General features: G+C 38.5%; 1 protein-coding gene and 1 long non-coding RNA gene across 3 annotated transcripts; one reads left to right on the top strand and one right to left on the bottom strand.

Moving 5' to 3' along the window:
- Nucleotides 1-311: 311 nt before the first annotated feature.
- Nucleotides 312-5,399, top strand: en2a (engrailed homeobox 2a). Its single transcript, XM_085468257.1, has 2 exons — nt 312-1,213; nt 3,034-5,399. Exons 1-2 carry the CDS (start codon nt 727-729, stop codon nt 3,351-3,353), a joined length of 807 nt encoding a protein of 268 aa, XP_085324383.1. The 5' UTR covers nt 312-726; the 3' UTR covers nt 3,354-5,399.
- Nucleotides 5,106-25,382, bottom strand: LOC146701863 (uncharacterized). Of its 2 annotated transcripts, XR_014922243.1 has the most exons (7): nt 25,126-25,382; nt 24,408-24,479; nt 22,548-22,606; nt 21,812-21,880; nt 9,612-9,684; nt 9,337-9,512; nt 5,106-7,628 (listed from the first exon to the last, which is right to left on the bottom strand). It is a non-coding gene; the product is annotated as an uncharacterized LOC146701863 (long non-coding RNA). The 2 variants fall into 2 exon arrangements; XR_014922242.1 differs by lacking the exon at nt 5,106-7,628 and having other exon boundaries at nt 7,639-9,512.
- Nucleotides 25,383-27,380: the final 1,998 nt, after the last annotated feature.

The raw sequence follows: 27,380 nt of genomic DNA, 5'->3' as shown, positions 1-27,380 counted from the left end.
CCTATTGTTTTAATATACACGACAAAAACCGACATGCATGGCGTTTTTAAATTGAAAACCCCAAAGCGCCCCAAAATAGAATAAAATAAGTCACAGGTTCATAAACACTGATGAAATATTGTGAGTATGTGGGTGCATGCCTTGGATTTAAATTAGGTCTCTTCTCTTTTAGTCCAGCACTCTTTCTCTTTTACTAAGGAGAGGATGGGCGTTTGTAGACTGCTCTGGAGCCTGCGTCACGTGGCCTGGTTTCTGCCGTCCCATTGGTCCAAGGCACGTGTCTGGGAGGACGGTGGGAAAACGTCACTCGGGGGGCTCGTATTGAAAATAAGAACAAAACTCCAGAGTGAGAGTATTAGAGCATCAGTTTAGGAGCCTCTTTATTTACCCTTAGTTTAGTTTAGGTGTAGGCATTACCGAGCACGCTGATATTGGATGACACTAAATTGGATGGTGCGCAAATGGCAAATGTTTTAGCTGTGCGAGATCAGTTGTAACCCGAGATTGGGGGGATATATGTCAAAAAGTATGCTTTTCTCAGAGGACACAGTCGCAAGGCTTTGCATGGTGTCCGAGGTACTCACTAGTATTTGAGTTTTCTTTTTTATTTATTTTACTCGTGCAGTTTTTGCAGTCTAATTCCCCTAAAGTTGTTCGCGAATTTTATTGCAACGGGGAGAGCGATAAAAGGGTTAAAGAGAGTAAAGCGGGGGAAAGTGAATCAGTATGGAAGAAAATGATCACGGCAACAGAGATGTGGTGGAGCGGCAGGAGTCGGCGGACGAATCAAACAGAGCCATCCTTCCCCTCTTACAGGCGCCGGAGAACCTGCAGATCCCTCACCGGGTCACCAATTTTTTCATCGACAACATCCTGCGGCCGGATTTCGGACGGAAAAAGGACGGTGGCGCAAACCGCGAAGAGAGTAGCCTTGCGTCGCGGGAGAGCCACAACAGCCCAACCGCCCCTCAGACCGAACCGGTGGGGAGCACTGTGCCAGCAGAAGGGACCTCCACTCCACACACGGTTACCGGGACCAAGAAGCCTGCTATAGCCGCCGAGGAGCCCCTGAAACCCCGCGGGGAGAATGGAGACCAGTGCCTAAGCTCAGACTCAGACAGTTCCCAAGCCAGCTCAAACCCATCCAGGTCTCAGCCCATGCTGTGGCCAGCCTGGGTCTACTGCACCAGATACTCGGATAGGCCTTCTTCAGGTTGGTGTGCGTTTTTTTAAATTTTCTATACCGCGTTCTCGGTAACCTGAAATACCCCGTAACACTGACCCCGAATGCCTTGACCGACTTCTCGAGAGTAGAGAAGCGAACCGTGCTGTGCAGAGCAGGCTGAGAATTTGCACACACACAAAAGAAAATCATCAAAAATTATTTAACGCAGGAATAATATCCACAGGAAGACAATAACAAGGTGTGAATTTACAGAGCGGAAAAACACAACATGAAAAGCTTTTGGCGAGGGGCAATTTTAATGCAAATGACAGAGCGGAGATCATGTCTTTTTTTCCCTAAAAAAAGATATAAATATTTTAAATACTAAAAATACAGAAATTGAATGTATATATTCAATTTCTGTATTGCACAGAAATTTAAATTTTTGTCTGAAAATCTCACATTCAAGCAGTCATCAGTTTCACGTTGTTATGAATATGATAATATCGGAGTCCTACTTCCATTAAAAATAAGCAGCTGCGTGTCTTCCAAAGAATTTGCTCCAAATGAATATTTAGTGCACTTTGCGTGGACGTGTTGCTCTTTAAACGCGTTGCAGAAGTTGTTTGAGGTGAATTAAATATGCATATGCTTTCAAATGATGGCTGCAGTAGGACTTGTAGGCTACACGCTGGCCAGTAGAGAGCTTGGTGGTATTTTTTTTCTAATCTTCAGTTACAAGAACGCGTGGAAAGTCGCTTCTCATCTAGCAAGCAAGGTTAACAGCTCGTGTATTTTTCTAAGTGTCTGTCAAAAAAAGTGGAGTACAACTTGTTCTCATGCATTATGTAACGCCATATAGAGTGGCGTAGGCGACTACTACCGAGTTGTAGAGCTGCAGGTTTTTATTGGGGGGGGGGGGGGGGGGGGGGGGTTATGGGCACACACATCATGCACGTTGATTCATGGAGGTTCGACTCGTATTAAGTAGTTTCATTAATGTTTTCCGCGCTGTTTGGAGGAGGCGACCGAACACAGACAGCAAGCGGCTACACAAAACAGGCCTCCATCCAGACGGAAAATTAATGTGTATCTAATGTGTGCTGCTCACATTCTGTTCACGTTTGTCCACTGAGGAGCTTTTCAAGTGGCCCACAAAAACTAAAATGCAAAGTAGCTTCACTGAAATTGATCCTGTTTTTTTTTTTCAGCCAACCTGCTAAACAGTGGCTGAGTTGTGTCAGAGATGCTTTATGCTAATAATTTCACATTGCTCCAGAGTTTGTGTGTGTTCGTGTGTGTGTGTGTGTGTGTGTGTATCCATACGTAGTATGTGTAAGCCGGGAAGAGGGATAAAAACAGAGGGGGGAAGGGAAGGTTTTGTTTCTGCTTTGTCAACATTTAACAAGCATCCCTGTTCAGATTTTACAAGTTTCTAAAAATGTTTTGTCAGTTAATTCACACTTATTTTGCGATTTTTTTAAAAGGCACGGTGACCAGAGCAGTAAGACACAGAGCCATTTGTTTTCATACTTATTGCATGGGGGGGGGGGGGGGGGGGGGGGGTGTTAAATAAGCTTTATAAAATCTAGATTATTATAAAATACGCTTTACGCACGGGTTTGTAGGCACTGCTGTGAATACAAATTAGCACAACAGTGTAGAGATCATATGTTGATTGAGGATTTGAATACATAAATAAGAAAAAATGAATCAAAATAGTTTCTGAACTTTATAAAACAGCTCTGATAATGGGCAGTGTATCTTTTATTATGATTTTATTCTCTTTTATTCTTCTCGTGTTCGGATGCTGACAAACCCATACATGTGTATCTGTGAACCCCACCTCCCACCTCCCCACACTACAGGGCCAAGATCTCGGAAACCAAAGAAGAAAACGACCAGCAAAGAGGACAAGCGACCACGGACGGCCTTCACAGCAGAACAGCTGCAAAGACTCAAATCGGAGTTTCAGACAAATCGGTATCTGACGGAGCAGAGGCGACAGAACCTGGCGCAGGAACTGGGCCTGAACGAATCCCAGATCAAGATCTGGTTTCAGAACAAGAGGGCCAAAATCAAGAAGGCTAGCGGCGCTAAAAACTCTCTGGCCTTGCACCTGATGGCACAGGGACTGTACAATCACTCCACCGTCACGTCGAAAGACGAAAAATCAGACAGCGATTGATTTCCAGAGAAGTAAAAGCAGCCTCCTGACGAAAAAGAACCTATAGTAATCCTATTATAGATTTTTATAGAGATATCACAGAGAAAAAAAACTCTACTTACAGGAATATTTAATGATGCCACAGCAGATAAAAATACTACAAAGTACTATTACTATTACTCAACGCTAACTCAGTAGCCTACAGATGTACATCGCGTCCAGGGCACCGTTAAAAATACAATACTACAAAAAAAAAAGTAAGAATAAGATCGCTACTACTTCGAGTCCCTACAGGAATTCTAATGCTACCATAGGTCTCTGTATGTTCCTATGGGAATATTATAGTGCTTTTTCGTTATATGGGAGGTTTAGACAAGCCTACAATGCAATAATTTCACCGAATAAAGGGCCAGTGTATAGAGTATACCAGCATAAATTGTTTGAAAAAAAGAGAGATATTTCTGCAATATCACGTCTATAAAAGATGTTGTATAAAGGTATGTTTTCATTGTTTGTTGTCCCCCAACCCAGCCCAGCCCAAGCTCAACCCCAACAACCCCCCCTGAGGTACAAACGCTTACTCCCTTCATTTTTATATACCGTATAGGATTACTGCTACCCATGATTGTCATCGTTTCACATTTTACTAACTGGCACCTGACGTTTGGATTTGTCAGTGAAGTAAGCAAACTTTAAGTCCAAAGAATATTTTTCTGCTGCATCCAGGCTACTGTGAATTTAAATAAATGCTAACGCGGTTTTTATCTTCCATGCTTGTTGGGTTTTTTGGGGGAGGGAGGGTTGATTGTGTTTGATGTAAAATAGGCAGAAGAAGGTGTTGCGTGTCAGCTGCAAAACTAATCGGGCAGACTCTGAATTTTGATACTTTTTTTTTAAATTCACAGTTTCTTACAAGTGACCGGGAGAGGTAGGGATTTTTCTCTCTCTAACACACCACTTAACTAAAATGCTAATTTAGGCCTTGCTTATGCTTGTGGTCATCTCATAGCCTTTAAACAAATATTATGTGCGTATTCCATTCGTTATACCAATGCATCAGTGCAGCTATTATAGTTTTAAATAGCAATACGAATCATTTTTTGTAGCTAAGCGAAGGCTATAATGCTGCCTATTACGTCACAGAAACAACTCCGTAGCATAAAGACAATGATGACGCCGATTTTTGCGCACTCTCACGAGTATCTTCTAGAAATGCAGGTTATTGGATGTTCTTGTTAAATCTTTCTCTATATACATTTTTATTGCATATCCATATATCATAAAAAGAAGGCAAATCCGTCAGTGACTGTATTACAAATGTTGGAAATCTCTTATCGTTGTTGAAAGGACTTCATATGTGTATTTATATAGATTATATTGACAAAAAAAATCTATCCAATGACCAGTGTTGCTTTAGAGTAGATATCTGAGGTGTTTACACTGCTTGTTTATCTTGCAATAACTTCTTTTTGTTTTCTTTTGTTTTCTTTTGGGTTCTTTTTTTTGTGAATGAAAAATTGTTTATGGGGCCTTTTGCATGAAAGCTGCAATTTGTTGTACTTGGGCAAATAACTGTGTTTATAAAACTTTGGTCTTTATCAACGAAAGTATGATCGAGCTAAGTTTCAGACTGTATCCATACCAAATTGTGGATTATTTGCCTTTCAAAGTCTTTTTGTTGTGTATCTGCAAAAAGTGTGTGTGAATTAAAATCCACCAAACAGAAAACACACTTTGCCTTAAAGTTCAAGTGTGAACTTTTTATGAAACAGAACTGTGCCGAATCAGAGAAGCAGTATTACTTCAAATGCAGACTACTCAAGTTTAATGCCTTTATGAAAAACCGCTGGTACGACATTGTGAATTTACTCATCAGCGTATATCTATCTATATATGAACATGTTTAAATAAAATTACAACACAGAGTTGTAGAATACAATGCTATTTTTTATTTTATGTTGGAAGTATTCTTTGGTATAAATGTACATAATTTGTATCATGTATTAATTGTGTAATTAACTGCCACCTGAAAACTGCAGAAGAAGAGTAAATAAACCTTGAAGATTATACACAAACATGTTTCTGAACTCTGTATGGTGCTCTAAAACCCATAAGCATTAGCCGAGGCCTGGATAGAACAGCAAACGGGACCTTCGGTCTCTCCTGATAGTGTGCACACATCATAACTTGAAGAAAAAACAAATACATTACAAGCTAAAACATGGCATTTGCTCTTTTTAAAGAAAATTACAGACATTATTCATTTGCACAGCACAGCAGTCCTTTCCATGCAAACACACACTTGTTTATGTTCAGAATCGTCGCTGAAAATCAGAATCATGGGTTTTGAGATTAAAACATTTGCAAAAGCTTCAAATATTATGCAAGGGAAAGCCTTGAACAATTCCCAGGCATGTTTCCTCAACAATGCCTTATCTGCATTTCCATACTTGCACCACTAGTCTTTGAACGCCATGTCTAACGGCCAGTGACTAGCATTAGAGCAAATAGGGCTGCACCCAGCACTGTCTTTGAGACGGTCAGTGTTCCTCGTTGCTTCTGAAAAGAGCCTGTGCTTCTATCACAAGGAAGAAATTGGAGTCGAAGGGAGAGAGCGAGAGAGGGTAGGGGAGGGAGGGGTGAGTGCAAGAGGGGGAGAGAGAGAGTGAGAGAGAGAGCAATGAAGGTCAAAGCCTGTCATGGCTGCAGGTGGCTGGTTTCCCCCTCCCGCCCCTCAGTAACCCATTCTCCACACACAGCTTTTTCACTCGCCAACTCATACTCTGTCTCACACACACACACACACACACACACACACACACACACACACACACACACACACACACACACACACATCTCAGTATCACTTGGTTTATTTTATTCTTGCATGGCACACACACACACACACACACATCCAAATACTCCATTCAATTGTGTTCCTCCTCACATGCGCACGCAGCCCTGTTGTTTTGATCCTTCATTCAGCGCATCAATAGGAAGCTTCATCAAAATATTCACAGGCAGAGAAGCTCCCCTGAAGTTCAGATAGGGACACCAGCGCATGAACAAAAGCTAAAGCTGTTAGGCTGCATGGGCACTTCTTTCCTGGAACAAAAGGTTTTATCTGAGAATAATTTGTCTCGTATTGGGAAGTAGAGATTCAGGTGGTCAAATGACCACCAGCGGTCCTTTTTTGAGGCTCCTCATGGTTCAGAAAAGTCTTGCATTGCTGCCAAAATACCATATATGACCGTGTAAAGCTGGGGAGGTAACACAGAGATAAAAATCTCTGCAGAAACTCTTAAAAATGCCTGGGATAAAAGCAATTTTATTCAGTACTGCAGACAATTTTAGAGAGTTCTCATGTTGTAAAAAATGGAAGTGGGTGCAGGATACATCAGGAAAGTATCAATGTCTACCTCTACACACAAAAGGGCCCCATCCTGCTATGACCTCTCCCACCATCCTCCCCCTCCCCTACTGTGTCATTTACCCACAGTTTCTAAATGCTTCCTACGGCCAGAGTGGAATCTGCTCAGAGCTGCCTGGGCTTTGTGGCGGAAACATAATTAAAGTGGTGAAAGATGTAAAAGGTGAAGAATGGGGATGACATCAGGCCAATTTCACACTTGGCACTCGAATGGCTAGGTCCAAGCCAGGACTCTTGCCTCGCAACACAGATCAAAGCCCACTGTCACCGCACCAGTGCAGGAAAAAAAAGAGGCAAAAGGACACCTAACTATGCTAATCCCCAGGACGAATATATTTTAATCTTGTTAGAATACAAGTTAATGCTGTGGCTCAGTGGCTGAACTTTTTTGGCAAGAATGAGAGGTGGACAGAACTACTTTTACCTTTTCTACATGAGGTGCCTCTGTCTGGCACCGGATAAACAGTCAGAGTCTGAACAAACTTTCTTTTGGACAAACTCACCGTATTATCGAGCCACATACTGTACAGGGCAGCAGATAGCAGTGAAAAGGCAGTGAAAAGGCAAGCAACAGTTTTCATTAAGAACAACGATGGAAAAAAGAAAAACTGTGTCAGTGACCCCGGCTGAATCCCCACTAGGGCACCTAACATGCAAAGGAAATGAGTATTTTGTGGACTGGTTTGTCCCCTCTCACACTGAGCCCTTCTTTCTCAAAAGCACCTTGGTAACCCTTGATCTCTCATGTATGGAAGTCAGGGTGCTGGGGCCTGCAGAAGTTGACTAGGCAGACAATAGCAAGCGGATGCTTTCTGGAGAAGTCACACCCAGGCAACTCTCATTTCACACACCGTGTTTGAGTGACCCTTGAAAAAAAAGAAAGAAGATGCAAGACTTTTAAGCAAAGATTCTTTTTGTTCACTTGAAGAAATTCAGGAAAAAGAAAAAACATCAATGCACCTTTTCCCATGTAGCTACCATATTTGTTTCCTAAAGTAATGTTTTCTGCTCAGCGAGACCAAATTTTATGCTGCGTTCAAATTTCACAAAGTTGTTTTTAACACAGCATGAGTTGCACAGCTTGTTCTCTATACTGGTGGATTTATGGATGTGTCATATATTTTTAACAAAAAGATGGTAAAAGAAATATAGGAACAAAATAAGAGAAGCAATTATAGAATAGGAAATGTTTATTAATAAAAAGTTATTTAATATTACGGTCATAGTTATCTTACATTTAATTTAACATAAATACATCATTTCTTGCAGTTGCACCTTAAGTTGAATCATGTCTTTTGCAGAATGCGTCTGGTGTAACACTGACTACGGCTTTGGATGAACTCTTGTCTTTGATTGCTGCTACAAAATATTACAATAAGCACTTTAGAACTAAAAAAAAAACACCAACTTTTAAAATAATTTCCTAATATGTCTTATGGGTCATCTTTTTTGGCAAGTGGAAGCAAATATCTTGCATGGCACAAAACACAATGTTTTCTTTTGGAACATCTGCAGATATCAATTTCTGAATGTACATTTACACCTAAAAGCAGCAACTACAAAAATTATTTTCACTAATCATCATTATATTCTTTAAATTTTGCATTGATCATTTATTGTTCAGACATTAGATACACAAAATCCCCAAACACAAAATGCTTAAACATTATCATCAGATTAACAGTTTTATCTGATTAAAAGTCTAAAATCTATATATTTTTAAATTTGTCAGTACATGAATATAACAAAAAAAGGCCAGAAATAAAACAGATATTTTATCGCAATTCAATAAATTCAAAAATTTCTTCTCAATTGGACACCTTCTCAAACTGATCAGGTATTTGCTCTAATAAGAAATCCTGAGATGTGGATAACATTTTCCAGGCCCCTCATTTTGAGTTCATCGTGTACAAACGTTACACCATCTTTAAGTATTGCAACACCTAGTGCTGCAGCTGATTAACAGTGGAACATTTTTCTACCATTTGACCACATATCCTGTACAACAGCTATATTAATAAAGATTTTCTCAATCATCAGCTTCAGTTATTTTAAGTGAAAAAAATCAAAATGCTAATTTGAGTGAATATGCCACTTTGCAACTTCAAACCTGAGTAAAATTTACCCTCAGTAATGAACAGATTTATGTTTCCTTGCATGAATGTGTTATTTAAGCCATATGTAATGCACTGGAGTAAACAGTGTATACAAAATTTGTGCTGAGTTTGTCTAAAACAGGTCTGTAACAACATCACAAAGCCAAGATTAAAACATCAGCACTCTGGTGGAAGAGAAATGCACACAAAGGTATCAAAGGCATCAATTTGTAATGTGCGCTTCATTATAATTTCAAAATGAGTCTAGCAACAACAAAAAAACGGATCCACTTAACAGAAAAACTCAGGTTGGTTCTGTTTCTCCTACATTCTTCTTCTACATACTAAATAAAGATGTACAATGTACAGTCATGCCAGTTTTGGCCTTTTTTCTTTTTCTTTTTCTTTTTTTTTTATACAGAGTTTGTGTTGCTCGCTGACACACAGCCAGACAGGGTCAAGGATACATCTGACTCACCTCAGGCCCCCTTGCTTTCCCCAGGGACTGGCCTGTCACTCACTTTGTGGTTACGGATCATAGCTGACAGAGGCACAAAGTGAGAGCTCGATGCTGCATCAACAGTAGCAACATCATCACCAAAACCCATCCTTAGCATGACATCTTCCTCCTAGTACACCAGCTAGCTCCCTGCACTGTGGAAAGGAAATAAACACATTCACACCAAGAGGATCATAATAAACTGTCATTCAGCGAAAGTAGGAAGAGCTAAAAATAAAAATTTGGACATTTACCTTTAAATTTTCCACACTGCAGTTTGGATGTAGAGTGCCTTGCAATAGAGCTGTTAAGAAGAAGCTGCCAGTCCTGCAAAGGTTTAAAATGATTGGGTATAATGCTTAATTTCAGCCAGTTTACTGAGATTGGTTATATCCATCTATGCTCTGTGAGCCATTTTAAAAGGGTCTCAAGCTCATTGAAACAGCACTGGGTTGGTGTAGCGTACAGCCTTTAATTGGTATTAGTTAGATGACATAATAAGCACATTCACAGAGCTGTTTAAGAGCAAAGGGTTTCAAAAATCACTGATCGCACTACTTTGTTCTGTCAACATTAAAAATGAATATGCTCGCTGAAATACTGTACTGTATCACTTCAGAATACAAATGATGCAGTGGCCAATGCGTGCAGTACAAACAAATACATATTATGAGTAAAATATGAATATTTTAGGGTTTTTTGTTTTGTTTTTTTAACATCTTTAGATAGTACACAGCAGAAAATCCTGTGTTAATCACACAGAGCCCATAAGCAGTTGTATAAACCTGTAGCCAAAAACATGAAGAATGGCAGCACGCCAAAGAGCATGTTCATGTTCAATTACAGTGTAGTAAGTGTAACGCCTAATAAAATACTGCATACGAAGGGTTCGCTAATCATATTAGCCCTATTACAAGTTTTGAAATCAGCTCATAAAGAAGAATATATGATTGTTTTGAGTAAAATTTCTCACAAACTGTTGCTCAAAATAGAGCATTACAGTAAAATACAGATGGCGGATGAATCTGTGACAAAATTTGCTAACTATTCAGTGATTTCAGCAGCGTGTTCCCGTCTAGACATTTTCGGATTCACATTGTACTCAGACGACTGAAAACACCAAAAAATAATGATCTCGCTTTGAGCTGGCATACGAGGCGAGCTACAGCTCAGTCGACTGTGCCTTAGCTCACAGTAGTGGGCGTTTCCCTCTTTCTCCCTCTCACTCATTTTGCTGCGTGCTGCCATTTTAACTGTTCCTGAGTGGCAGGCGAGAGGGCGGGGTTGGAAGTGGCGGCCATGATGGTGGAATCGCTACACCCACTCCTGAGAAACGGCCTCAACATCAAAGCCAGTTCACACATTAGGCTATGTTCTGGTTCAGGCCAAAATCAGCGACTGTAGGCATAGGATAAAGAGCGACATGTGGTAAATAATAAAAGAAACATTTCACTGTGTCTGTGGTGAAACATTCCCATTAAGGAATAATGGTGCTAATTATTTTCTTCTAAGCCTATTAAAATAGTTTGTTTTGGGGTTTGTTTGTTTTTAAAAAGGAACAAAGAAAAAAAAATCTAGACATTTGTGCATATTGGCATAAAAATTCTAGACAAGATCTGATTTGCGTTTTTAAAATTCAAACTCTTCATTACTACTTTTCAGTGTTTGTCTTCTTTGGTTTCCAGATTATGTTTAAATCTTTTCCAAGGAATTATCTATGTATAAGCTCTGAGTAAGCAGAGATAAAGAGAAACACTGTGCCGGATATTAATTTGAGCAACTGAAATATAAAATTAAAAATGTGAAAAAGGTCGAGCAACATACGAGCATAACAATGTGTAACCACACAGAAAATCTGTCTCTCGCTTAACAAGAAGGCATTAAAGCCGCTCGGACAGACAAGTGCTACTCAGCATTTGTTAAAACTAAGCAAGTAACTAAATTGAATTTATATAACACATTTAAAACCAAAGTGCTTTCCAATAAATTAAAATAAATAAAGGGCCTAAAGACTGATGCTTCACACAAAAACAGCTTATGTTAGTAGTCAGTTTTTGTAAGTAAGAGTTTAATTAATATTTCTATTGGTTTTACCTCCAATTTATTGACTGAATATCACATTTGTAAATGAAATTTTAAGATTACTTACTGTGTATGATGAAGAAAACATCCAAAAGTGCATCCAGTAAACAGCAAAATCACAATACAAGTCTTCCATTTTGTGACCCAACTGAAATTATCATATAATATAACTAGCAAATAATTAAATGAATAAAAAAATAAAACCAGTTTTGCCAACAAATTCATGCCTGTGGTTTCTGAAAGCAGATTGCGCATTATGTAGGTCACATCCATACCCCGCCTCATTTCCCCACCTCCAACCCTGAAATTAAAAAGAAAAAAAAATGTCTTCCTTGGATGACCAAAGTAGCTCCTAACCAACTACAGTTGAGGTCAAAGTTCACCGTGTCCCCCTTGGCAACACCAGGGCAACAAACAACAACTGTGTCTAGACAGGTCATGGTACACCCCCGCACCATGCCCAACCCAACCCACTACCCCCTGGCTTCTTCCGGAAGGAGGTGTCAGCAGTAGCCAAGTACAGGGTAAACAGGGCAACGGGGTGGAGGGGGGTGCCCTTTGGCCCTCATGAGGTCGGATCAGCACCTCCACCCTCCACTGATCAAAGATCAGCATCCTTCATGCCAGGGCCTTGGTCAAAGGGGGCAGGGTCGAGAGATGAACTCTACATTTCTGTAAGCTAGAGGTGTCCAGACCCAATTGTCTTCTTTCACGGCCCAAAATGGACCCTTCCGGTGCTGCTGATTACATTAGGGAACGACAACCTCTTTTCAAAAGAAGCACCCAGACAAAAGAGGCGCTTCCGTGCCCCTCGCCATCTGGTCCCAAAATAACAGAAAAAGTCCTAGGGATAAAAAGCCCAGCCAGCACACAGCTTTAAATAAAAGGAAATCTGTTTGAATAGATGGGATGGCTGGACAGATAAGCAAACATACAGTAAAGCCTCACATTTACGCAGAGATTGGAACCCAATCTACATCAGCAAATAAAGCAGTGTACATGGGCTCTGAGTAGAGGCCTGGAAATGGTATTCTGCCTGTGCACCAGCTAGAGAAAAGTGCCACACATATATCATCATCACTATTATTGGAAGATATACAACGCCAAAGGCCCTTGATCAGGTTAAACTCATTCGTAATGGAAATTAGATTAAAAACATTAAAATATATGACAGTTCTGAACTGGTAATACAATCTAGTCAATAGAAATTAAGATAAATAATCCAGGGCAGAGTACGTCAGGCACCACTGCACGAAAAAAGCCAATGTATTGGGAATTCAAAAGGATTTTCAACACATTAGGTTGATTGCTAATTGATTTGCAACCACAGACACTGTGTACTCTGTCTGTCGTATCCCTAGTAGTTCGTTTTTAGTACTTAGTCGTCTTCATCAGATGAGTTTCTATTTTGCATGTCGTGACTTTTGAATGCCCACGATTCAAACAAAGCAAAAAAACATTGATGCAGCTGATGTCAAAGATGATTTGGCCTATTTGCAGCTCAAGTTGCCTTGAAAGAGAAGAAAAAATGCTACTGACTAGCAGTTAGCACATTGTTATAGTGTCATTTATTACAGAGTCCAAGTAAAGAGCACAGTAATATCTTATATGGATAGTCACCATTGAAAAAATATTGTTTATTACTGAGAAATCTTTGTAAATTTGGGAAAATCTGAAATTAATTTCTCTAATTAAAGTCCTAAAAATGTTGACTCTAAAATAAAGCAACGGGAAGTTCTGAAACTATTTTTTTTCAAAGATTATGACCTATTACAATTAAATACACTTTTGTCCAAAGTGTAAACATACAGGCAATTTAGGTAAGAAACATGGGATCCTGCTGTCACCTATTCTATAAAATGGGACTTTTGGAGCTCTGTTTTGCTAATGCTAATTATGTGCTCTGCTATGCATGGCCCGTTTTTCCTCTCAGTTTAAGTCCACAAGGAAATTTGGGGGAATAAACAACCTCATTAGTGGCAAAGGTGATGCTGCCCTTGATCTTGAATGCTTCTGTCAGGAGAAAGGACAATGTGCAGCATTGAGAAGTAAAGTTAGATTGAGCAGTCTCCCCACTTGGGACTAACAGCTATGTTAAGAAAACTGATTTATTTTTTAAAATAAAAATGCAACTGCAATGTGGAAAAAGCACAGCATGAAACCCAACTTCAAACATTAGTCATTACATTAGATAACTTGTTTAGGCCCAAAGCTGCTAAAAGGCTCGCCAATCAAATACTGTCCATCAATCCGCACTTTGATTATTTAGCATTGCTGCCTCTTTAAACTCCATCTTCACAGATCAAGAGCTTAGCATTGTGTTTTAATTTAATGCTTTTATTTAAGGTTTAATCACCAAAAGTTTAAATATGAATAAAAGGGATGTAGGAAATATGAAATAATGCTAGTGCCGGGAGAAAATGATGATTTAATATCCAATGAACCTGAAGAAAAGTTTTAAATAAAGTTTCTTTTTCAGTTTTCTTTTAATTTTAGAGCCATTCTGCAAATATATGGCTGGTCTTACATAGTGCAAGTTTTATACAAAGATTGTTTTCCAACCTTTTCCATCTTTTCTTCATATGCTTCACTCTTCTTGTTTTCTTTTAGGAACTCAACCTAAATCCCACTCTAGTTTTATGTTTTAAACATCATACAAATAAGTAAAATGTGCGTGAACACAACCAAATAATTAAAAAATATGGCTGCACACTAAGTGATCCACATCTAAGCTGTCGAAAATGGTCAGAGGCTATAAATACACCAGCTAATTCATAAAAATGAACTGAATGCAAATGGAAGTCTGCTGGTAGGAATTCTGACAGCTAAATCCAGAGAGGAGTGGAAATTACCGTCGACTTCAATGTCTTAAAAGACCAACTCCACACATGACAACAAGCTCCTCTTATCCCTGCTGTGATGCAGCAACATCCTGCAAGATGATATTTTCATCTGTGTCATTTCTAGAAAAAGCTGTTCATATCAAAACAATATGAAGAGAATAAACGAAGGTGGTGAGGCGCTGTGATGTGTAAAGCTCCAGAGTAAAATAAGATATCAAAATAAGAGTTTGTTTTATTTTTAATAAACACTCCAAAGTTTTAAACTTCAGACATGTCACTCTGATACATACAGGTATAACTGCTCTAAAATGCTAAAGACAGACTGCATTGATGTGCATTTAGACCAGAATTTGACATGTATAAATATGGCTCAGTCACTCAATTGCCAATGCTGTAAAAGTGTAATGATGTCGCTTCCTTCAAGCTGAAAGTCAAACCTCTATAACACAGGCAAACACAAATGCACATGCACAAATTCGTGGTTGATTTTCTTTGCTTTTTGTTGTCTCAAGAAGTACTTTTTGGCTTTGCAATTATTAATAAAGGCAGTTATAGACAAGAATATCAAATTACAGGACAGCTACAGTCAAAATGTGGAATCTGTCAGGTTTTTTTAAGGTTTGCATGCTCCAGGATGGCAATTACTGCTATACCGTAAATACCTCTCAATCAAGGAAACGTTAAAATTTACATTAAATGTGCACCAATCACATGCACGATAGAGCTGTTAGCCAATTACCATCCACACAGCATGACAATTACAGATAATTATTATTTGCATGTCCTGAACCAGTGCAACACTGTCATAAATGTTAGAGCTGGTTACTGCACTGTTCATTTTACTGTACATGAACTACCTCCCCATTATTTTTCCAACTAGGAGAAAAAAATAAGTAGAAAGAAAACAGCTACAACCAGAACTAAGCAAACTCTTCATACTGCACAGCAAATAGTCACACACTTGCTGAAAATTGCTACCATCTCAGAAAAAAACGTGTCAGACAAAATGCAAGAAAACAAAGCTTCTTTAGACAACAAACATGAGAAAAACTCTCTACAGTGCACTGACTCTCTAATCTTTCTATCTCACTAAGGAGAGTACACTTCCTGTTGCTGTCGTTGACTGACCTTTCAATCCACCAAATCATCTACAAACTTGTTTACCTGTGGCTAAAGCAAATCTAAATAACAGCAACACAGTAAAGCCCAACCCACCACTGAGTCACTGCATGGGTGTCTGCTGGGGGTTGCACATAACTGGCAGACACTAGCTCAGTGGGATAAGAGAAGCGAGTGTAACATATAGAGGGCAGGTGGTGCCAGTCATGTGGAGTACATGTGCGCCGTCCCAGTCTGTACCGTCTTAGCTCCATAATGAGTTTTTTCCTTTAGCAATCCCTAAAATTATGTCATCAGGCCTTACAGAGTACTCATTATTGACTGCAACAAACAAGCTGAAATAGCACTCAATCCTATGGAGACATGAGAAATGCATTCCAGGGAGGGACTTGAGTCGCTGTGTGAAACCAACAAGAACCAACATGACACCTGGCATTTTACAGCTAAAGTGGGTTGATGCACACTGCTGAGCACAGTAGCGAAATGGCGAGACATGCTTCTTAATTGTGCAGATTTGAGTGTAGTGTTCAAAATAAATAAATATTTAACATATGGTTGTCCAAAAAACCTGAAGCCTTCTTTTGGTTTTGCAGACAGATGAGGTTTACTAAGCTTAAAGAAGGAACTAAATCTTAATATTAGGAAAGAAATAGAACATTTAAAAACAGATTTTTGTTTTCTGGTGGGGTTTTTTTGTTTTTAAAGGATGAAATGTCTCTACAAATTTTTTTTTAAGTGCATTTAAGTAAAGTTCATGCAATGCACAATGGGAGAAAAAGGTTCCTACAATAAGTTTTTCACATTAGAGACCATAGATTAAAAGCATAATGCAGTTTTTAGGGGAACAATTGTGACGTTGGAGCAGTGGGAAAATGTTCACCAATACATTAAATGTAAAACATCTACGTGTAAATCTAATATAAAGGTGACTAATTCAAAGCGCACAGCAGTCAGAACCTAACTTTTTAAATCAGTGTTTTTATGACAGCACAAGGTTTCAATGCATTTGGAAGAAAATTCTCATACACATTAAACATTAACATAAGCAAAACTTTTGCAGAAAACTCGAATACTGCTGAGCCCAAAGAAAACTTTGCTATTTGCTTTACTCGGTAGTTTTACAAACAAATACAAATAAAATACCCCTTTAATGTCGCTTGTAAAACATCGTGTAACACAACAGATTTATGTGCCGCTAGTTTGTAGATGCAAGGAAATTAAAAGGACACACCTTTGGAAAATATGTAATGTAATGAGCAATTACTCAAATGTACATCAAGTGTTTAGTAAAGGCGTTTTTCTAATTTACAAATGTGTGCGATGACTTCTGATTGCTATTGTGAATAAAGTCAAACTACAATAAGTAATGTAAATGATTAGTGTGTAGCGAGAGTTCTAATATTTAAAGTTAAGTATTTTTAGAGTTGGAAATTGACAGCTGGAATTTAAAAAAACGAATCTTATATAATACTAGACTAATAAAATCAAAGTCAAAAGAAACCCTGAAGAACTGATGCCGCCTGCATTTCTGAAGTCTTGCAGCATCTGTGCTTTCATAAAAGTGACATGTACCCTGACTTAAAGACTGTGCAAACATTTTAAAGAGGGTAATTAGTAAATAGTTAAAGGAAGCAATCACCTAGCAATGAAGATAAAAGGACTCAAAGGAAAACAAACTGGAAATGGGCTGGTACCATTCACATCACAGTCGGATTCCAGAGGTTATATGCTAAGTCCTGTTAAGAGTCTCAAAGGGCAAAACATTGAACACTGAGGACTTCTGCGTGAGTGTTCATAAAACCCAGCCTGAGTTTAAGCACACAAACATGAAAAATATCAATTTCACATTTGGTTTAACGCTTTCACACTTTGTGTCACTGACACCCAGAGAGAAGGGCTGTGGAAGACAAAACACAGCTCCTGGATAAGGATCATGTTAATGCCTATCAATTAGGATCAAAAAGGGATTAACCGGCATGGTTGCAGCAGTGGGATGGGAGCCCATGCAAAGTCACTGAATACTAGGGGTCAAACCCCCGACTTCATTAGGCCTGACCTTTCCACGCCATTGTGTGACAGAGAGATCCTGCAGTCTGTGGGTGCAGTCTTACCCATCTTTTAAGGTTTGGGAGTCAGATATGAGACATGCAGAAAAGCTGTTGGAGATAAGTGAAATATGAAATATTCACTTTCAAAGTCCAGGGAGACTTATTAGGTTACTGCAACTTAGTGCAGGTGGGTATTTACTCATCAACCCCCAAACTCTGCAAAGGAAATCAGTTTTTCACCTTAGAGAGAAGTGAGATTTACTAATTAGTCATGGTGCAGCCTTCCCTCAGTATGATGTACCGCAGGGTTGATGAGCTCTAACTCTGTCTTGCCGTCTTAATTCACAAAAGGTCAAATGGCAGAATGAAAGCAGGTATTCCAGGTGTGTTCAAATAAGACCCAATTAGGGAAAAATGCAAGTGCACCCTCAAGTCTCAGAAATCCAGCTTTGAGGGAAACTTTTACCAAAGCCACCGCAGTGGTGAAATTTTAATGCTTTTGTATGTTAACGAAGCAGTTTTTGTAAGATATGAAACAAATGACAAAAATATAAAGCAGTAACATACACACCGATCTGCTCTACATACTATTTGCACCAAACTACTGGCTACTCCACAAATGACGTTTCTGACTTTTCACTATAAAAGTATTTTGCAGATTTATTCTTACATCTTCATTTTTGTGAATATAAAGTTAATGCAACAAGTTACACTTTACCCCAAGTATGTCTTTTGTTAAAATAACCAAAATTTGTAGACGATGGCGATGTGTACTATATTACACGGAGGCAAGGAGGACTCTCGAACTGCCATATTATCATCTTACCAGATGTTTATACTCACTCATGGTGATAGTAGCTGATCAACCAAGCAGCTATCAATTTTAGAAGATGTCTTGATTAAAATATGCACAAAACAATATCTAATAACTCGTCACAATAAGAATGTGTTTTGTCTTCCTAATTACAAAAATCTGTCCTTTAATAATGATACGAGTCAAGCTTTATATAGTGACTATTGCACTGGTATACTATTTACTGCACGTTCAAACCTTCATTAGAAAGCCGAATACTGTTACGAACAATAAAATCTCCAAAAAGCATTGTGCAACATGTTAAACACTACTGTAAAAGCATACATGTCTTTTGACACAAACAAACTGTATAACTAAGGTCATTTTCAAAGCCGTAGTCCACTGTAAAATCTTATGTGTTGACATCTCAGAGAAAGAGTTACACAAGCAGAAGTTCACCTCAACCCAAAAGTTTCCTCCCAGAAGGTAAGTACTTATTGAGGCTGTTGCTCACTATAAGCAAGCACACAGCCTTGCAGTGCAGTCAAACAGTGATCACCAGGCCCTATGACCTTGTTTGTATCGTTTATGAGGGTGTTGTAAATGAGCACACTCCATTTAAAAGTCAGAGGTGGTTTTGCAATCAAATGAAACCAGGAAGTACTGCTGAAGCTGTCAATGCAACGCAGCTGAGTGGGAACAGACATGCTGCGTGTGCACATCTTAAGACTGGCTGGATCACAGCTAGTTGTAACAAATGCAAGCAAACACACTCCAGTCAACGAAAAGAGGTTATTTACTTACCTTCACAACTCTCAGAAATAACCGTGACATTTACATTGAAGTCAATGTGGAATTTCAGGCAGGCAGCCTTCTGCTAATGAAGAACTAATATTCATGTGATATGATGTTGTGGCTGCAGATTACATTCCCAACCTCAGTGAGTGTGTGCCGACTGTGATTCTTTAGTGATTTAAAATAAAAGAAAACTTAAAAAAAAAAAAAAAAAGGTCTGTTATCTCCAAGCCAAGATCCTACTGTTGACCTAAGATCAATTCAATACTTCAAAAATGTTATTTTGGCTCAAAGCGACAGAAAAATTCACCAGATAAACAGCTTTTTATTATTCTGTTATTAAGGTTTAATGGAACCACTTAAAGAAACATTTTGAAAAGTAACATTGGATCAAAACGGTGAAAACAATTTAGGCTTATTAACAAAAGCATCTGCAGTCAAATGAACTAATAATAAATATTAATAAGTGTTCAACGCAATCAGGATTTCAGCTGAAATAATTTCGTTTTAGTAATCATAATTTCAAGTGGAAACTATCTAAACCACCTGCATGCATAAGCTGAACTTAATATGGTTTAGCATGGCTCATTTTTAAAATTCATTTAATTATTTTTTTAACAAAATCTAACAGGTCTGACATTAATCTATAGGTTTGGTAATTCTGACCTGCCTCCTGGCCTCATAACACCTAAACACATGCATAAATCCAAAGTCCCTTTTCCTCTCTCTATTTTAATGGCAACAAAGCACAGACCCAGCTTAATGTTACTGACAGCCACTGCTGTGTTACATGGCATCAGAATACAGTGTGGCTTTACATAAGTGGAGGAAAACAAGTATTTAGTGGGTGGGTAAAGGTTAACTAAATAGTTTCGTAAGACAAACTAGCAGTTCTACATCGTTTTATACAGTACATTTAAAATAAACGTTGCAATGGGTGGACTTTACTTTCCAGTGCAGTCATTAGCTAATACAACTTCATTAAAAAGATGCATCACTTATAAGAGCCTGACTGAAATCTAACACACACAAAAATACAACACTATATCGCGCTAATATAATTTAGCGTCAATAAGCATAACTTTTCTATACTATTCTATAATATACAAACAATATTTTATTACACTCATTACATTTTAGAGATTTATACACTCTGCTCAATAAAATAAAAACGAACTGTGTTTAAATAAACGATTAAAAATAACTTCAATAAATACTAACAATGCGTAATAATCGTACAAATCAGAAATAAATTTGCTATCAAACCGTTAATGCCGCTAAAATTTTATTACAAAAAATATAAAAGGTTTAAGATGCACAACACGCTGGAAAAAAAACATTTTATTAATCGTGTAAATGTATTATGTTAATGCACGTTTTTATTATCGCCGAATGCCTATAACTTTTCGACAATTTACAGAGCAAATAAAATTTAAAATCAAAAATCAAACAAACATTTATTGCTTCAGAATCTTCTCTCGAATGATCATTTACATGGCGTGACTTAGTGATCGTCATTTAAGTCTGATAGACTTCAATAAATAACAAATAACAAAATATGTGTATTGCACGTTTTAAAGCATGTATTCCATGTTAAACTTTTAATAGTACGTTATTAGAATATATTACGCTGGCGCTTAATTAATACTTTTGATTTAAATCTGAGGTGATGAGCATTTTCAGTAAATCATCTTAAACGTGGCATCAAAAACATTTGAAAGTCAATTTAAACATTTGAAAATGAAAAAAGAAAGCATTACGGCAATAAGAAAAAACACACTGCACTGAACAAAAATTAAAACTTTAAAAGACAAACTAAAATACTACTACCACTACGCTAAAAGTACGTTTCACATATACCCATAAATCTCTTTGACTGGAAAGTTTTAGTTCATACAAGTTGTGCCGTTTTCTGTTAGGATTTATGCTGAGAGCTCAGATTTCCTTTTCTACGTGCTACATTACAGTTCTTCTCTTTTGCCAGTGCCTAAACCTAAGATGGACGTTGATGGCTTTGCGATATCGATGGCTAAGACCGGCTGAGGGTCACAGCTGTGCAGCTGTTAGAGCAGAAAAGGGAAATGGATCCATGTTTTGGCAGACTGCCAGGAGACATCTTAAATACAGAGAAAACCTTGATTTGAAAAGAAAAAAAAATGACACACCATTGTCAAAGGAAACTGCGTCATTGCGTAGCAAAAGCCTGGTGAGCTAAACATCCCACCATTTACAGGAGACAATGGCAGGTGCTGCTGCTGTACAGAGCAATGCTTTGAAACAGGCTCAGATTTTAGTTTGTATGTGCACAGAAATAACCCACGAAAAGCCTGTTTTTCCCAGACATCATCATGATGCTAGACCTCGTGACTGCACTTGTGGGTGGAGACAATCATCCAATAGAAAAACAGTATGAAGATTCAGAGCGCCTCTTGCATCAGCATTTTCCAGTCAACGCCTCAAGTATAACTTATAAGATCCATATCTATGATTATATTATGAAGAGATCAAAAATGTGTGTTGGTAAAAAAATAAAATAAAAAAATAGTGAATGACAGCAGTGGATTTGATTAGCCAAGTCTCACCATCATATCATGCAGAACTGGCATTGCAGGCAGGAGCTCAAGCTCTGGAAATGCTGGTGTGCAGCGGACTGATATTTCCCTCAGGCAATCGCATTCACTCACTGCAGCACCTTAAAGCATTCCTTGAATTGCTTTTCTCAACTTTAAACGTGCCCAAATGTGCTCTAATGAACAGGTCAACACAGATCTTACCATTTGGGCGGGTATACTTCAGGGTCAAACATATGAAGGCATGACAGACTTCAAGAAACCAGGGCTCTCCTGTGAAAATGAAAGGGGAAAAAAAGCATTACAGGACAACTGTGTGTCTTAGTCAACGCTCACATTCTTTTGCACCACACAGAACATAGCAGAAAACTGAAATGCCAAGGATTAAATTAAACACTTTGTTTTTTTCTTGTTTATCACAGCTTTCTTCAAACTATTCCAACTAAGTCTGCGGCTAAAAAGTCCCCACACATAAATGCCATATTGGCTAGACGGTAAGTGTGGCTGAAACAGTTTAAAAACAAATCGTAATTGTGCGGAAACACTTAAGCTGCAATCGTTATTCACTTTATGGTAGCTGACACAATTACAGATACATAATTTAGGAATGATTTTATTTGAAGTTAGCTTTAAGCGATGCATCGCTTTAATTTACAGTTTGATTGGAGGTAGTAGTGATTAAATAAATACTCATTTAATTAATATTGTGGTCACAGTTACAAATAATAAGTAAGACATTTCACTAAAACTGCATTACAAAAAAAAAAGAACAAAAAAAATCTGAAAATGAATCAGTAACGTATTATTCTGTGTGGCATACACCCCCAAAATGGCTCGCTATTCTGTGCTATTGTGCTACTGTAGGTAAATCACATATTTATTTATTTATTTTAAAAGGTATCAAAAAGAAATATAAGACTGCTTTGCGCGCATTTCTTACCTTTCTAATTGCATTTCCAATCATTTTTTGTCAGACACTGGTTCAGGTTAGGGACAGGCCTGCAAAAATACTGCATGTTTTATATGTGGCTACATGATCAACAAGCTCACAAAAACACCTGAAAAGGATGAGACTAAAGAAGCCGTCAGACATCAGAAGAGTATGCACTAAGTAGGTGTTAATGAAGAGATCTGTCCAGGCTGGTCACTGATATGGCAAACAGATAAACATCACAGACTTAAGCAGTGGAAATAACTCGTAATGTCAGAGGAAAGCTTGAAGCACTTTTACAAGTCAAAGTTAATACTGCCTGCCTCCCTCTCTTTAAAGAGGATTCTGTAAAGCATTACTACCGCAGCTATAATTTTTCAATAGCGTAATACCACTGTTATAAATCAATATCCACTTCAGGTGAAGCAATGCATCTCCCAAAGACATTGTACACTTTTTTTTTCTTCTGTTATCGTGCATCCCACTTTACAGCACTACCTGTGGTATGAACACACTGGCTGTTAATACAAGACTCATTCAAGTCTAAAGCGACAAAAGCTTTAAAATAAAAAATTACAAATCATAAAAACTAAAGTATAATCTTACAGACTACATCGTTATTCCAAGTAATGCTTTCTCCTATGTTAGGTTACTTTTTAGTAAACTATTTGTCTAAGACTCGCTGGATTTTTTATGAACACAAAAATATAAACATTCACACTCTCAAATTTCATTTTCAACAACACTGGAACACAACTGCATTTTGTACTGCGTATTCCTGTTGAGACCACAGCCTTCTGAAGGTGCTGGGCCAAATGCTCAGAAATGCTGAGTAGTTGCACGACAAATTTTGGAATACCCTGCAAGCCTTATGCAGTGATGAATCAGACAAAATGGCTACCAAGCGCCCCTATAAAAGACCGGCATGCAGCAGAAGAGAAAGAAGTGGGGAGGAAAGCTCTCAGATAGTCAAGAACTGCACAAAAACATTGCAACTTTCCATTTACTGGGTTGCACTGATCCAAGGATGCTAACTAGTAACAATCAATAATCGACCGAAGAAATAACTGAGCTGACGATTACAATAAATGTAGGTTTGAAAAAAAATCTGTGAAAAGAGCTGATATTCACTACCCCTTCTACCTTGTTGTCATTTATAACAAGACGTGTGACCATTTTTGCCACCGTTTTCCTCCTTTACGTTGATTCATATATACGTCATGGGTTGCAACAATACTTTAGCAGCCATCTTGCCCTAAAAGAGCAGACACTGAAAGGAGGGAGGAATTCTCCCCAAGTCATATGACCGCACTGTCTGCAGACAACTGCAGTGAAGGAGGAAAAGTGTCTAGACTAGTCTGTGGCAGCAGCACATCAGGCACACAGCCACAGTGGCACACAGATTACTTTGATCGTGTTGTTAAAGCCTTACCAATATTTCTGTTTTCTGTAAAGTCTTGTGTTTTAGGATAAGAAACTGTTTGACAAAGACATCTTTCGGTGGTCAAACCAAATTCATCCAGGCTGGGCTACAAAAGATGTTTAAAAGCACACGTAGGGATTTCAGTTTGGTGCAATACTGTAGCCATATTTATTACATTTATTAAAATATGTGTGCATTTTGAATATAGTATAGATTTCTAGATGTATTTTTTTTATCCACAGTAAGTGTTTTATTATACTTTGAAGCTACAAAAGGGAGAAGTTCAGGTCAAATTCTGAAAACTTTTAGAATTCAAATATTAATATCATGTTTTGAGGAAAATTTTCAGTTAATTTACACAGCTAACAACATCCTGCATAACATCAACCCACACTATAAGTCAGTTCAAAAATCTCTATCTTAGCCTAATGCGCACAGCAACCAACCTTTCTGTGCTCTTGTAGGCTGCCTTCTGGATGGTGCACTCCTCTTGAACTCCAGGGCTGAAGGGTGATTCCCTGCAGAGCACAAGCAAAGATAGGAAAAGAAGAAAAAGAATTCATACAGTGTTCATTTTCCACTACCCTGTAGTCACATATACGAATTTAGATTCCGTAAATGTGCGTCTACTTGCAAAAGAAATGCATTGTAACCAAAAATGTGGTCTTTTTTTTGTCAGTGTAGCTGAAAGGGTTAAACTGAGAATAGAAGAGTCCACCGAAGGCAGCATTTGCCTTCAGGTGTCTGCTGACTAACAGGTAGCTAAAGCGCGCATGGGGTTAATCAACAACCTCACGTCAGCAAAGGTGCATCACCTGCGCGTCTTCCTGAAGTAGTGAATGAGGTGAAGCCTCCACAACAAAAGAAGCTACTGCTAGTCGAATTTATACAAGTAAATAAAAATATCACAATATGCGTTATTTTATTATTTTTTACAGTCTGCTACGTAAAACAAGCTGCCTTAGATTTTAAGGTCTGCAATTTAACTGTTTTCTGTTTTTTTTATTTTTTTATTTTTTAGTCAAAAACACATAGCTAACATTCACAAATAAACAGGTTAAAAATGAATTTAAAAAATAAATAAAAAATAAAATAAAATAAAAACCAGCTGTGTAATGCTGCAGTACACTGGGCAACTCTCACTCTGACGCTTGCCGTACCTACCTGTGCATAAAGAGCTGTCTCCTGATAGACTGCAGAAGAAAAAACTTTCACAACGTTTATCTAGAAAAAAAATATACATTTTTGCCAGAGCGTGGCGACTGGTGGGCGAAGGCGCTCGAGGAGGAGAGCAAAGATCCCATTTTCCAACAGGCGGCTTCCTTGTAAATGAACACAGATATCTAAAAGTCCATTTTCAATTTTATCTATTTCAGACAGACTCCAGACAGTCTCCAAACGGTTACGTGCCTGGTCCTGCATGCGCGTGCACGCCGAATGGCGCGGGAAGCGGCGATAACAGATCGAGAGCGACAGCGCGAGCGGCCAATGGGCAAGACGAGTCGAATCTAGTGTCCAATAATAATGGGCCATAAGCGTAAGCCCCGCCCCTCCTCCTCCTCAGCCGTCTGTTGACAGTGCACTGAATAAAACAACAGTCTGAGTTAAGCAGTTCATTGCGCTGAGATGTGGGTCACTGACTGCAGCCTATCCACGCTGGGAAAAAGGCACAGATGCATGGTGTTGTGTATTCAAGAAAAAGCATATAGTCTAAAACAGTTAACATTTTAGGGTTAAGACAGTTATATTCATTCATACCCTTTTTTAAAAATGTAGCATGTTCCTCAAGATGGATAGATAGATGTTTAAATACATATAAAGGCCAGACAGCTTTGATAGATATGGTCTGCATAATGCTAGAGTTATTGATTTTATGCACAATGATGAAAAAGAAAGTTGTTGAATACATTAACCCTAATAGTTTCCATGTTGCCAAGGACTTTCCCCTTATTGAGAAAACTGAACCAATTTGAATCTCCAAATCAGCATCAGAAGGTCTCGGCTGATTTTTTTTTTCTTTCTTTCAAAGTTTCATTCATTCACAAAAATATTCCTACAGACCATTACAGCCCACCCCACCCCATCCCACAGCCTTAGCATCACTTTCTCCAGACAGCTGCTGATCCTTATGAACTGACATCTAAAACTCATTGTCTGGCACAAAACAACTTCCAAGTTGGCATTTATATTCTGTCAAAGTCTACACAAGGCATACAGGCGAGTTTGTTGTAAAGAACCTCTGTCCTTTGGGTGGAGAATAACAAGTCTTGTCTCCTTCGGCTTTGCACCCTGTAATTTGCATTGTTATGGAAAACCGCTGGATTTGGACAGAGCACAGAATCATTGAGGTCAGCATAATAGAGTGTGACAGGTCCCCTTTTCAAATCTATTTGGAAGTAAAATCAAAATTCCTGGGAAAGTAGATCCATGGAGCATAGAAATATCTTATACAGCTTTGAAAACAGATGTTGTGAGTGAACATGTAATGAGGTGTGGAATATATGTATTGATATGGACTGCACCTGCAGAGGTTGGGAGGCTGAAACACCAGACCTTTATAATGTCAGAAAGCATGTTATGGGCTATAAAAGCACCTGCAATGGGTCTTGCCAGATACAATTTTGGTTCCAACTTGGAAACTATTATAAATATGGGCTTGTTAAATTTCAGCACAGTATTGGGTGTGTCTGCAAATTCGCAATGCTTTGGATAAACAGCTTTTCATATTAGTTTAAAAGAAAAAATAAAGGCAAAGTCCGCATTTTGTCTATCAGTAGCTGCAGTCTATTAGAATTCACCGACTATATTTCACTAACAAAGTCCCGTTACACTTTCTCAAATTAAAAATCTCACAGCATATCCCCTCCATCACCCTGGCTTTCAGATATTGACCTTGTGGTGCTACAAAATAGCTTCTTCCTCACTGCGGGACCCCATAATGAGCCAATACAATGAGGCTTCAGTTCACTGCTCACCTCTCTTTGGTGTCTCTCGGGGTCTTTGTTGACGTTTGTCAGCCCAAGAGGAATTTGGGGGTTAGAATTCTGCTGTAGTCTAACGGCCAGACTCAGACGAAACTTTGACTCCCAGACTTAAGCACAAAAGAGGGGGGAAAAATAGCGTTGAGATAAGCAGGCTGTGACCTTACAGGGAAGAAAAATCAAAGGAGTGAAATGAATAAAGATAAGGCCAGATTTTGAATTTCAGCCAAAGTGACCATTTGAAAAGGACAAGCATTTACATGACAGCTGTACTCTGTTACATTAAAACTGAAAACCAAGCACTTGTTTTTTTGTTTTTTAACTTTGACAGCTTTGCAGCAAATAACAGATCTGATGAGTCATGATACCTGCCTGCAGGGGAAAGTAAAGCTACAACTCATGTGAGTGAGAGAAGCTCTGCACATTCAGATGCCACCT

This window comes from Copadichromis virginalis, linkage group LG9 (genome assembly GCF_057382275.1).
Source record: "Copadichromis virginalis isolate Kocher_CV1m ecotype Utaka linkage group LG9, C_Virginalis_male_GT1.1, whole genome shotgun sequence".
Lineage (NCBI taxonomy): Eukaryota > Metazoa > Chordata > Actinopteri > Cichliformes > Cichlidae > Copadichromis > Copadichromis virginalis.
The sequence above is the reverse complement of the archived record's forward strand: the minus strand, read 5'-3'. Positions and strand labels throughout refer to the sequence as shown.